Source organism: Anabrus simplex, chromosome 4 (genome assembly GCF_040414725.1).
Source record: "Anabrus simplex isolate iqAnaSimp1 chromosome 4, ASM4041472v1, whole genome shotgun sequence".
NCBI classification, from domain to species: Eukaryota; Metazoa; Arthropoda; class Insecta; order Orthoptera; family Tettigoniidae; genus Anabrus; species Anabrus simplex.
This window is the reverse complement of record NC_090268.1, coordinates 77,639,168-77,652,370: the sequence shown is the minus strand read 5'-3', so window position 1 is coordinate 77,652,370 and position 13,203 is coordinate 77,639,168. Positions and strand designations below refer to the sequence as shown.

The window sequence follows — 13,203 nt, the reverse complement described above, 5'->3', positions numbered from 1 at the left end:
GCTGAGTATCATCTGACAAAATTAAATTTACTCAGCCATAGGACCCATCCAATACATTTCTGCTTTTATTGCTGGACAGCAGCACAATTGGAATGTCAAAATGGATGGCACTGCTTCAGAAAGTCTGCAATTGCATAGTTTAGGCAATAATAATAATAATAATAATAATAATAATAATAATAATAATAATAATAATAATAATAATAATAATAATAAATAATATTATATTATCTATTATATTATATATTATATTATAATTATATTATAATAATATAATTATAATAATATATTATTATTATTATTATTATTATTATTATTATTATTATTATTATTATTATTATTATTATTATTATTATTATCAAACAAAACTGCCCAACGAAAGACATAAGGACTTGTCAAATACAAATACAATAAAACAAACTTCAGGGACTCTAGCAGTGAGTCCCTTAAGGGATGACAGAGATTTCAAACATACTTCTCGTGCACCAGTGGTTTGTTGTCAGCCAGAGAAAATGGAGGAAAACTAGAAGGAACCAAGTTGTAAAATGTGGCAAGGGGCAATGTGCTGTTCTGTGTTTTGAAGAATTTGCAGTCTTTTAGCTTTTAGGTACAGGTAATGAAAGTTATTAATGGGAGGTATTTTCTTCTTAATCTTGATAGACACTGAGCAAGTTGGCAGCATATTTGGGTCATGTAAATCAAAGCCATCTCTGTAAGTGTACAGGCCATGAAGGCTCTTATAGGCTTCCACTATTCGTAACCTTGGCACATGATGGGGTAGAATGGTTAGCTCTACGCCCGGCCGTCTCTTCTCCCAGGAATTAATCTGGTACTTATTTTTGGTGTAGGCTGAGTGAACCTCAGGGCCAAATGCACCTCCATTTGGGTCATGTAGCTGCGAGCTAACGTTTGGGAGAAAGTGTGCTCAAACCCCACTGTTAACAGCCCTGAAGATAGTTTTCTGTGTTTTCCCAATTTTACACCACACCTTAATGAAGGCCACAATCACTTCTATTCCTGTCCTATTCCACTGTTACCATAAGACCTTCTGCATTGGTAAAATGTAAAACCAATAGCAAAATAATCTTGATGGAAATATAATTAATGTATATAGCCTAAATAAAATACTTTGGTCAGAATTTTTAAAAATTTGGTATTTGTGTGTCAATTGATTTACACTTTATTTTATTTTAGAACAATTACACCTCAGTAAATATGTCCACATTCTCTTTATAGTCTCCCTTCAACTATATATACTTGCTCCAGTGGTATGGCTACTTCTCTAGGCCCTCCTGGAACCACTTTTTCAGAGTATGTCGCACCCACTTCCGGACAGCCAAATTTAGTTAGTTCTTACAGTCAGTGAAATGATATCCACGCAGGGATTTCTTCAAAGCCCTGAACAGGCTATAATTAGAAGGGGCCAAGTCAGGGCAATGTGGTGGCTATGGCAGCACTTGGAAGCCCATATCAGCAATGGTGGTAGTTATCTCCCAATTCATGTGAGGTTACGAATTATCATGCTGCAAGAACACGTTTTTCCTCCATTTCCCCGAGCTCATCTTTCGAATTCTGAAGGGTGCTCACATATTCTTTGCTGTTAATTATCATCCTTGATTCCAGCCGGTCAATCAGGAACCATTCAGATAGATGGCCAAGATCTCAAAAAAGTAGAACAGTTTCAGTACCTTGGTTCTTTGGTCAATACTGAGTGTCACACTATTTCAGATGCCCGAGCATGATTAGATGCGGCCTAGATGAGTGACGGCAAACTACTGGTGTTCTCTGCGATCGTCGGATACCAATCCATCTGAAATCCAAGGTTTACAGGACTGTTTTTTGCCCAGTCGCTCTGTATGGCTCTGAATGCTGGCAAGCAACAATCAAGCACGAGCAAGCACTTCGCGTCAAGGAGATGCACATGCTTTGCTGGTCACTTAGACTGACCTGGCTAGATCATGTCATCAACCTAGAAATCTGGAAAATCATGGGAGTTGCCTTGATTGTAGACAAGATGCGTGAGATGCCACTTCGATGGTATGGCCATGTAATGCATAGAGAAGGTTCATCTTTTATACAGATGGCACTCTGCATTACACCATCTGGAAATAGGCCATGTGGTCGGCCCAAGAAACGATGGCTTGATCGCCTTCAAGAAGACATGCCTATGTTCATCTTGTTTCAAACGATGCCCTTAATAGAACCAAGTGGAGATTGGCTTGCAAAACAGTGGACCCCTGCTCCATTGTAGGACAAATGCTAAGAAGGATGATGCTATCCTTGTCCCAGAACACTGTAGCCATGCCTGTGCCTGCCGAGAGCACTGTGCTGAATTTCTTGCGGGGACTCCTTTCACACTTCCCTGGGCTTTAAGACTAATGGAACCACTTCTCATCACTGGTCAAAAATTTGGACATGAAGCCTTCTAGATCTTCCTTGTGGCACTGCAAGATTGCTGCAAACAGCCACACACTTGTCTGTGTTCAGCAGTCAGAGCTTTGGGAACCTACCTAGAAGACATCTTTTCCAGTTTAAGGTGTTTGTGCATGATGTGATGCAGGTGAGTCCAGTGGCTGCCTCTGGTTTAGAGAATCTGATGCACCTATTCAATAATCCTCTCCATTTGCACGGCTTTTACAGGTGTGGTCACTGTCACTTTCCTGCCGTAACTTATTTCCCTCACTGTTGTTGTCCAGCTTTTTTTACTAGCCATCCACCCAATTGTAAATGGTTTTTCATGATGCTGCATACTCTTCACACACAGTCACCAGTCACCTGTGAATCTCAGCGGTGGTAACACTCTCCTCCACGGAAACAAATCTGTCTTGCCGATTGTTCTCCATTTCACTTAATGTCCGCTGTTGGAGAAATGCACACAATAGTTCACAGATATTATGCTTCTCTGTTATGTGTTGATACCTGTTGATAGGCCTATGTACTACATTTAAGCAACTGTTTTGCCAAACCTAATGAAGGACTATGGATGGCAGAAAATTTAAAAATGGAAATCAATATGAAATGCCCATATATTTCTGTTCGTACTGGTCCTATCGATAAATGCTACATAATAAAAGTTGCAGAAAATAACATTTACAATCTTATGTGCAGTACAAAATAATACTACAATGAATACTAATGATAATATTTATAATTTTTAAATTTATTTCCTGCAACCTATCATTGTTAATGTTAATCTTACCACAAAATATTTTGTAACAAAGAGAGGAGGAATAGTAAACTTTGATTTTCCATGCGCATACATTTTCATTGTAGTAGAAAAGTTATCAGTCCCAATATTTGAATATATTGTCTCTCCCTAACAGACATCCGCTTGACTTGTGAACTAGTGAAATTACCTCACTCTCCCTTTGAGTACTGGCAGGGAGTTGCTGGGAAATTAGATAACTTTCATTTTATGTTGATATATGCATAAATAATACATATTCTGATAACTTCTGGTACCGATACCCTGGTCCATCATATCACTCAGACTATATGATCTGTGCTATGGGGGTATTGTTAGGAATGGGGACTTAATACTCTGAACAGAGCACAGCAGAGCAGTCTTCACCATGGCCTATGGCTAGGTCATTCCAGCACTGGAACTTCTTGTTAGATTGGTAGCATAATATTCATAAAAAGTGAAAATCTGCACCGATTTTCATTTGATCAAGCATTATATATATATATATATTTTTTTTTTGCTAGTTGCTTTACGTCGCACCGACACAGATAGGTCTTATGGCGACGATGGGATAGGAAAAAGCTAGGAGTGGGAAGGAAGGGGCCTTGCTAGTTGCTTTACGTCGCACCGACACAGATAGGTCTTATGGCGACGATGGGATAGGAAAAGGCTAGGAGTGGGAAGGAAGGGGCCTTGGTCTTAATTAAGGTACAGCCCCAGCATGTACCTGGTGTGAAAATGGGAAACCATGGAAAACCATCTTCAGGGCTGCCGATAGTGGGGTTCGAACCTACTATCTCCCGAATACTGGACACTGGCCGCACTTAAGCGACTGCAGCTATCGAGCTCGGTCATTTTATATTATAGCATTGCTTTTAACTGCAACATTTGAGTAGGTTAATAATTACTTTTCTCTATTTACATGAACCGCCTACATGTCCAACCTGACAAAGACAGGTACAATAGCTAGTAAGCTACATATTGAATAGGTAATAATAATAATAATAATAATAATAATAATAATAATAATAATAATAATAATAATAATAATAATAATAATAATAATAATAATAATCATATGGCCTCAGCTACAGTGTGCAGACATTCGATTTGACGCCATCTGGCTGTCTGCTCGTCAATTTCGACATTCTGTTTTACTCTAGGACCACTACAGAGTAAACAGGATCTCTCTTGGGCGTCTATGGCTGAGATTTAATGTTTTTTGTCAGGTAAATACCAAATGTATCACCAGAGATCTTTTACATGCCAACATCGTACGACATGGAGTGTCGAATGGACTTTTTTCCGCCCTTCAAAAATCCGACTACCTCTGCCGGGTTTGAACCCGCTATCTTGGGATCCGGAGGCTGACACTCTACCATGGATCCACAGATCCACAGAGGCAGCTACTGAATAGCTGAACTTGTTCTTAAATAACCGTGGACAGAAGACTTTTATATGCATGTAAAATGTGGTATTGAAGGGTTAACTAACTCCATAGCCTATAACTTTAAATATTTCATTGAACAATTAGTGTTGTAATTATTTAACATGGTATTCCATCAAGAACATACAAGTACCAGTACGTAAAAAAGATGGTCAGGTTTCCATAAACAGAACATAGGCTCTATAGTCCTGATATGAGAAACTTCAACCTGTTTTCTCTTTCAGCTCACAAAAAGAGATAGATGAGTTCAAACATCAAGTCCACACACTGCAAGGAGAACATCAGAAATTCCAAGCCACAATCTCTGGACTTGACAGAGATATTAATGATCTCAAGAAAGAAATTAATGAAAGAGATGCCACAATTCAGGATAAGGTATGTGTTGTTCACGGAAATAAGAGTTCAACAGTTTGATTTGCTTTTAACTATAGTGAAATAATATCATTCCAAATTGTGATTGCAGGAAAAACGTATTTATGACCTAAAGAGGAAGAATCAGGAATTGGAGAAATTTAAATTTGTTCTAAATTACAAAATTAAAGAACTAAAGAATCAAATTGAACCAAAAGATAGAGAAATTAAGGAAAAGAAAGAACAGATCCAAGATGTAAGTATTTCTGAACATTATAAATATATGAAAATGTATGGCATATTATACTACAGTTTTAATGTTTTCCTTCCAGATGGAACTGGAGCTTGAGAATTTGCAGAAAACCAATACAAGTCTTGATTTACAACTTGCTGAACTCAAAGAAAAACTACACGCAACGGATATGGAGTTACAAACAACACTAAGTCAAAATCGTGGGAGTCGTGCATTATTTCGTCGAATGCAAATGGATCTTCATGATGCAGCTGGACTTATTCAAGAACCAAACAAACTGAAACAAGCTGTCACAGTATGTAATTGTAATATCATAGTTGTTATGAAAGAAAATGATAAATTAACAAATCTGTTTTCACAGAACACAAAAATTTTGCACTCTGCTGTAGATTCATCATTTCTTTGTCTCTACATAACTTCTGTACCATACACCTGAGACAACTTGATGTAAGTTACATTTTTATTACTTTCTTTTACAGATGTTGCTCTTCATTCTTCCTTCATATGTCTTGGGTGTGTTAAGAACAGTTACAATAAAGGCAGTAAAGGCAAAGAAAACCATAAAGGGGGGACCAACGCCTTTGACCGACCAAAAATATGATTTTTCAATTATTTTTTTGCATTTAAATTTTAACTTTTATCTTTATAATAGTGCAAAAACATGAAACCCTGTCACTGAGCTGAGCTGAGCTGAGCTTTGTTCATTTTGGCAAATTGAGAGGACTGAGTTTGGCATCACTTCCATTTACTTATGCCAGGATTCTTGCATCATTTGATCCAACCATCCTTTTTCAGTTCCAGCATTATTTACTTTCTAAGGGAAGGGTATCTCTCTTTTATTTTAAATTGTTCATAGCTTTAAACTGTATCTTTTTACCTTAATAGGGCATATGACTTGGAAATCAAATCTCTTAATATTTAAAAATTGTCAATCAAAATGAAAGGAGCCTAGATACAGCCATTGCACTACAGACTGAAACACATAGGAGTATAGAAATTCATCTCATTGTTCTGAATAAACCTACCATTTTGTTTTTCTTACTTGTTTTTCTTTCTTCTGTTCAAGGCACTGTACCACAAATACAGCCAAGATGATGACGACTTTTTAAATACTAGAGTGCAGGATGTAGATGCCCAGGCAGAGTTCATGAGGCAGAGAGAGCACTTGGAAAGAACTGTAGCTGCACTTAAGAGGCAGGCTGCTAAAGAAACCAAAGGAGCTATAGGAGATGGTGCAAAGATCATGGAGGTAAAGTCTCTTTTTCCATGGATTATTTAAGGATTATGGAAGACAATTCTCAGAACTGTATAGTAATTCAGTACAAAGTCTGTACATGTTACAGCTTATAGAATTATAAGTAAAACAACAACAATTAAACAAATCTTGTTCTTATTTTACAAGGTGGATTCCAGAATTTTCCAGACTGACATTACATAACTCACCAAAAGAATTTAGTACTTACCATCACTCTTCAAATTATTTCCCTTCTAATATTGTATGTACCAGTACTACTAAACACCTGTGTATTTTCTGCAATTCTATAATTCGATAAATACTTCCTGAAAATCATCTGCACAATCCGTGATTCTGCTCGTATCTCTTCAGTGATGAAAAAGCAATTACATTTCAACTAGATATTTTATTTTCAAGAATAGACTACCTATGTACCATAGCTGAGTAGCCCTCAGCTCTCATTCACAAGGTTGTGGGATCAAATCAAACCTTTTCAGTACTCTTAACAGCACAGTTCATCACTATCGATATGCTTGTTCAGCTATAGCTGGCTGCAGCAATATTATTTGGATGTGCACTTAACAAGGCATCTTGTAACTATCTGTAGAAATAGAAATATTCTCGTAGTGTGTAAAAATGGCTGACAGCTAAGCATGTATTTGTTTGAGTAACATAATATTTCAATAACCTCCCTTTGGACCAACTAAACGAATTGCTTTCTAGCTCATGATCAAAAGATGACTTTGAATTTTCCAGTTGTTTAGGTACATCTTATGCAGAATTCTACACTGAAAATTGCTTTTACAGTATTTCACACTTCAAAAATCATAACACTCACCAGCACATAAAACACAACATGTATTAAATGCTGCAGAAATGATATGTAATTATCTATTTCATTATTTAATTGATCTGTTTAATTTCATTAACTATTCAATTATCTATTTAATCAAAGTTTAGCACTTTATCCATTATTTTTAGATGGTAGAGGTTGTTGACTTTGTTTTCTGTGCAAACAATAAAGTGTTTTTTGCCTCAGTGATTTTTAAGCTAAGTTTCTCTCCAAAAAAAGTAATTATTCCAAAGAAGGCAAATGAATAGATGTTAAGTAAGCATTGATATATTTGGGACAAGGTATTAATTGGAATTTGGCAATTTAACATGCCTTTTGGTAGTAATGATGCTGTTCAACACTAGCGCTAATTATGTGCACTATTCTCTGCTGCCTGGTTAAATTCCTGTAAGGGCAACAGATGGTAACACATACTATTACAGTTTTCTTACCCCAACAACATGACTTGCGACAGATTTGAGAGAATGGCATACTGCGCATACGTAAAGCACGGATATTCTTTTCTGCGATATCCAGGTCTTGCCTTAATGCTGACAGACTTCCTCCCGCACCTCACTGCTCCCTTCGCCTAGGTACGGACGGAGATGTCGCCTTGTATGGGGGTTCATTCCAGACAAGTATCCAGCCACAAACTATGCGCAGCTCACATGAATTGAAAGCCAGTACGAGTATATTACGGACAGATGGGCTTAGCATGAGCTTTGAGAATGACAAGGGAATCGTGAAAATTAAGTGGCTGAGTACAATTTGATATAAACTGGAGGTGCATTGCTCCATTGCGCTATACCAGAAACCGCCACTGACATATACATATAACTCATTTGGTTTTCTTTTTGCAGTCATTTCTGCATGCCAGATGAGACCAAAGGCCACACAAAATATGGAGGCTCAGTTAAATGTGCTCTTCAGTATCATAAAGAAGTTGGAAGAATGTTATAAGAAGTTGGAAGAAAGCCAGGAGAGGTTTATAAAGGAGATGGGAGAGGGTCAGAAGAAGTCGGAAGACCACCAGAAGAAGATAAAAGACGGCCTGAAAAAATGGAAGATGGCCAGAAGAAGATGGAGGACAGCCAGAAGAAGAAGGGTGACAGGGAAAGGTCGAGGGTCTCCATGAGATAAAGCATGTTCCGCAGGTTGATGCTCTGTCCCAAAGACCATAAGTTCTGTTCCAGGAGGGAGGCCAAGCATGAAATTCCCTGCTGAATGACCACAGTGGAGTTCAAAGGAAGCTAGAGCCATGACACCTGAATGGAAACCCAGAGGGACAAGGACTGTCACTTTCCCCTGATCCCCCTTGCTTACCAGTCTGCAGTTCATGATGATGATGATGATGATGGTGGGTGCTTGTTGTTTTAAGGGGCCTAACATCAAAGGTCATCGTCACCTGCAGTTCATGAAGCCACGGGATCTGCCCTAGCAGGGACACCGTGTGGATTTAGCTTTCAGCCAACCTCAAGACCATCCTGCCCCAACTAACTGGTACTGCTCGGATGTAACAAGGAGACCGGAGGATGTACACACTGCTGTCTGGAAGAGTTTGAGCTTAGAGAGTGACCGATTGAAGGCGCAGTACGACCAACAACCAGCAAGCAGGTACCACCAGAAATCATGAGAATGACCTACGGTGGCAGTACAACCCCATAGGGAAGAGAGGATTGTCCTTCGAGCTCCAGAGGACAAGGAAATACCCTTAGTACATTGATCTGAGGGAAATAAATGACATTAGCCATCGAATACAACGGAGGCCAAGATGCAAGATGGTGGTACATCTGGACCGACGGGTGCCATACCAAGGAACAGCTGAGAAGATAACTGATCAGGACGATCATCTCTCGAAGGGGGGCACTGTTATGTGCCAGCCCTTGTTGGTAGACCCTTTCTTTACTTCCTAAAAGGTACTAGTGTGTCACACAACAAGGAAGCTCCTAGCCAGCCTGGAGGGCGTAACCTTTCCTTGTATTGTTCTCTTTGTCTGGCTTCCCCTGCGTTTCTGCGAGGTGCAGCTATGTCGCGAATATTCTGGTACACATCATCCCCAGCTATAAAAAGTAGGCTAGCCGTGAACAGTCGGTCAGTGTTGCACTCAGTGTTGGACTTACTGTAGGGTTGGAGTTAGTGTTGAGTCGGAGTTGCACTCGATATGTTGGGGTTCGGTGGCTGACTGATGGCAACAGCGGTGTTGCTAGTGTCTCACTGGACTGGACTGAAGACGACTGTTGGCTGCTGTCATTGTCCCATTGGAGTCAGGGTATCATTGCATACAGGACCAAGTATTGTGTATGTGTACTTCTGAGGACTGAGGATTAATATCGTGAGTATAATTGAAACAGTGTTATTGGTTGTTGTTGTTGTTGTGAGGAGTATTGTCCTGCTGCTTACCACTGTCAAACTGTTGCTGTTTAGTTGTTCATTGTGTCTGACTATGTGCACTGCTGGACTGTCTCTGGAGTCGAACCAAGAAACAGTCATTGTGTGTTGTGTGGCTTGTAGCCCTGTGTTCAAACCTAGCAGTGTGCACACAGCTGTTGTATGGGGTGACTGGACTTGTGAGCAAAGGATCACTGTCTCCCAGGTAATACCAATGAGCCAAACCGCCTGTTGTGTGAAAAGAACAGAGACCTGTAAAATAGCCAACAACTAGTGGGGTGGTAATTCATGGTTGAATAGAATTGTGTGAGAATATATATGTGTGTGTGTGTGTGTGTGTGTGTGTGTGTGTGTGTGTGTGTGTGTGCATTTATGAGGACCATTCAAAACGAAATGAGCTGGAGGCTATAAAATGAAAACCACTGAAAGGATCATCCACTGCACCCAGTCATCCTGAAAATAGTGAAATGGAGGCTTCAAAAGAAGAGCAAAAGAGTGTAGAGCATTTCCTGACAGCAGAAGAAGCGAGGAGAACGAAAATTCATTGAAGAATGGCACATATGTACGCAGAGTACTGCATGCCCATTGCAAGGGTCAAGGTGTGGCACAAGCGATTCAGGGAAAATCGCATGTGGGGGCTGATGATGTACGGTCTGGAACACCACACCGTATTACTGATGCCACTGCCGCAGAGATTGAAGTGAGCATTAGAAGTGTTCATGCCATCATTAAGGACAGATTGAAATTTCGCTAAAAGTGTGCCCAATGGATGCCTCACTGTATTCAACCAGCACAGGAAGCATGTCAAATAGACCTCTCTTTCTTGAACATCTACTGCGTTGTGCTAAGGAAGGGAATGAGTTCCTGTCACGAGTGGTCGCTGGAGACGAGACATGGTGTCATCATTTCAAACCTGAGTCAAAACGACAAAGTCTCCAGTGGAAGCGTGCAGGGTCGTCGGCACCCAAAAAATCCAATGTGAGCTAAAGAAGGCTCTAAAAGGCAAACTATTTACCTCGGACAGCGACGCTAAGCAGTCCGTTCGGAACTGGTTCATAATGCAGCCCCAGGAATTTTACGAGACAGCCATTCACCACCTTGTGTCACAGTGGGATTAGTGCTTCAACAGTGCTGGGCAATACTTTTGAAATAATGGTACAGGTTTTCATTTTATAGCCTCTGGCTCATTTCTTTTTTTGAATGGCCCTTATACTGGTTCATCCTGAAATAAATTAGAGCGATTAAACAGGCTGGTACCGGGCGAGTTGGCCGTGCGCGTAGAGGCGCGCGGCTGTGAGCTTGCATCCAGGAGATAGTAGGTTCGAATCCCACTATCGGCAGCCCTGAAGATGGTTTTCCGTGGTTTCCCATTTTCACACCAGGCAAATGCTGGGGCTGTACCTTAATTAAGGCCACAGCCGCTTCCTTCCAACTCCTAGGCCTTCATTAGGGTACAGCCCCAGCATTTTCCTGGTGTGAAAATGGGAAACCACAGAAAACTATCTTTAGGGCTGCCGACAGTGGGATTCGAACCCACTATCTCCCGGATGCAAGCTCACAGCTGCGTGCCCCTAACCGCATGGCCAACTGTATTTTGTTCGTAACAATATAATCAATCAGTATGTCCACTTAGCAGAGTGAAACTTGATACAGTGACTATTACCATTATTTTCTACATCATGTCATGATAAATGTTGTTCAGATTAGCATTTGTTTGGCAAAGTCTAAATACTGGCTTGTTTAAATGCACTGATTGTGTGTTAAATAAAAACTTGTCATTAATTTGTTTTGTTCTGTTTTATAGGAAAATGTGACCTTTATAGTTGAAATAAACAATTTAAGGAGAGAGCTGAAACTTGCTCAGCGTCATATTTCTGATATGGAGTCCATTTTGGGCTTAAGTGCTAAGTACATGAGTCCAAAGGAAGCACAGGCTCGCCTATCAAGTGCAGTAAAGAAGCATGATGATATTCATAATGAATATAAGGCTAAACTAGAGGTAAGTTTTAAAAACTCAATATTCAAGACAAAAGATTTCTTAGAATAAATAGTCCGAGGTTATTTAGTGAAGAGTGCAGTACTTTTCATCTGTCTGTTAATACAGACAGTATGGAAGTTACTGAGGTATGAACGGAGCTGACTAATGACATTCAGAGCATGACTAGTGCATCCGAGTGCTATGAAAGGTGTCGTCAGTCATGCTGGTGTTTTGTCATTCAGACTACTTCTTTCTTTATTTCTCCTTTACAAACAGATCTTACATTCTGAACATTTGTACGCTTCCAAATCCTTCTTTTTCTAACAAAGGACATCCTCCACATACACTGCCATGCGATCCCAGGATTCCTGGTTTCGTAGCATCACAGAAATAATATTATCTGTTGCCAATTCTCCTAGTTCAGTTTCCACACATCTTCTCTGTATCGTCCAATAGCCGCACTCAAAGAAGGTTTGAAATACGTCATCGATATCATCACAGTATATGCATGCTGTGTCACTCGCTCTGCCCACTCTATGCAGGAATTTCCTAAAATATCCATGTCCTATTAGAAGCTGCGTGAGGTAATAGTTTGATGGTTATGAATTTCATGTTTTTGGTCCGTATTGAACAATATATAAGTAATAATAATAACTTAAATGTTTCCACCTTTTCAATACAATATATTCACAAAATTACAAAATTATACGGTACTAGTTTCGACCCATCTAGGGGTCATCATCAGCCGTATTGGAGCAAAGATCATTTGTGGCGAAATCCTAAGACAATATTATTTTAAAGAATAACAAGTGAAATGAGATGTTATGGTAATAGTTAATAATACAAGGAATATACATAATAAGAGGTTTTTAACAAAGAATAAAGTATAAATGGGGTGTTGTAAAAATTATAATCATGGAAATCAGTAAGTTCTTGTATTGAAATGAAATATGGCTTAGGAAGAGGGCTTAAGGTGGGGCTGAAGGGTGCGGGAGAAAGTGTAATTGTCTTGGAAAAGTACCTTTGATTAAATTTAGGATTGAGTTTAGGTTGGCTGCATTATTGTTTCTGAGGAAAGTGATAAATAGATCGAAGAGTATGTTGGGTTTCTCTGAGATTTCATTGAGATTGTGACTGGCATTAAAGTATTGGTCTAGGTGTATGTAGTAATTTTCCATTATGTTCAGTAAAGGGCCCTTGTTTGCTAATACGAGGATGTCCATGTCTTGTTCAATATTGGTGAAATTATGGTTATAATCTTGCATGTGTTGGCCGATGGCTGAAAACTTGTTGTATTTTATTGCGTTAGTGTGCTCGTGGTATCTGATAATGAAGTTTCTCCCGGTTTGCCCGATATCAAATTCACACTAGAATCCGAATCAAATCAAAAAAATCAACTTTCTAGATTTAACCATCACTAGAAACTCAGATTCTTTCAGTTATAAAATTTTCAGAAAACCCACTCAAACAGCCTCCACCATTCGCCAAGATTCAGTGCACCCCCAGTCCCACAAACGAGCCACATACAACAGCCTA

General features: G+C 39.4%; 1 protein-coding gene across 1 annotated transcript in view; it reads left to right on the top strand.

The window, feature by feature from the left end:
* Nucleotides 1–13,203, top strand: part of tous (testes of unusual size) — a 131,125-nt gene that overhangs the window by 109,269 nt on the left and 8,653 nt on the right. The window contains exons 13-17 of the mRNA XM_067146015.2: nt 4,856–5,006; nt 5,095–5,238; nt 5,315–5,530; nt 6,302–6,484; nt 11,494–11,688. Coding sequence (XP_067002116.2) covers nt 4,856–5,006; nt 5,095–5,238; nt 5,315–5,530; nt 6,302–6,484; nt 11,494–11,688 — 889 coding nt within the window. The remainder of the gene's footprint in view (nt 1–4,855; nt 5,007–5,094; nt 5,239–5,314; nt 5,531–6,301; nt 6,485–11,493; nt 11,689–13,203) is intronic.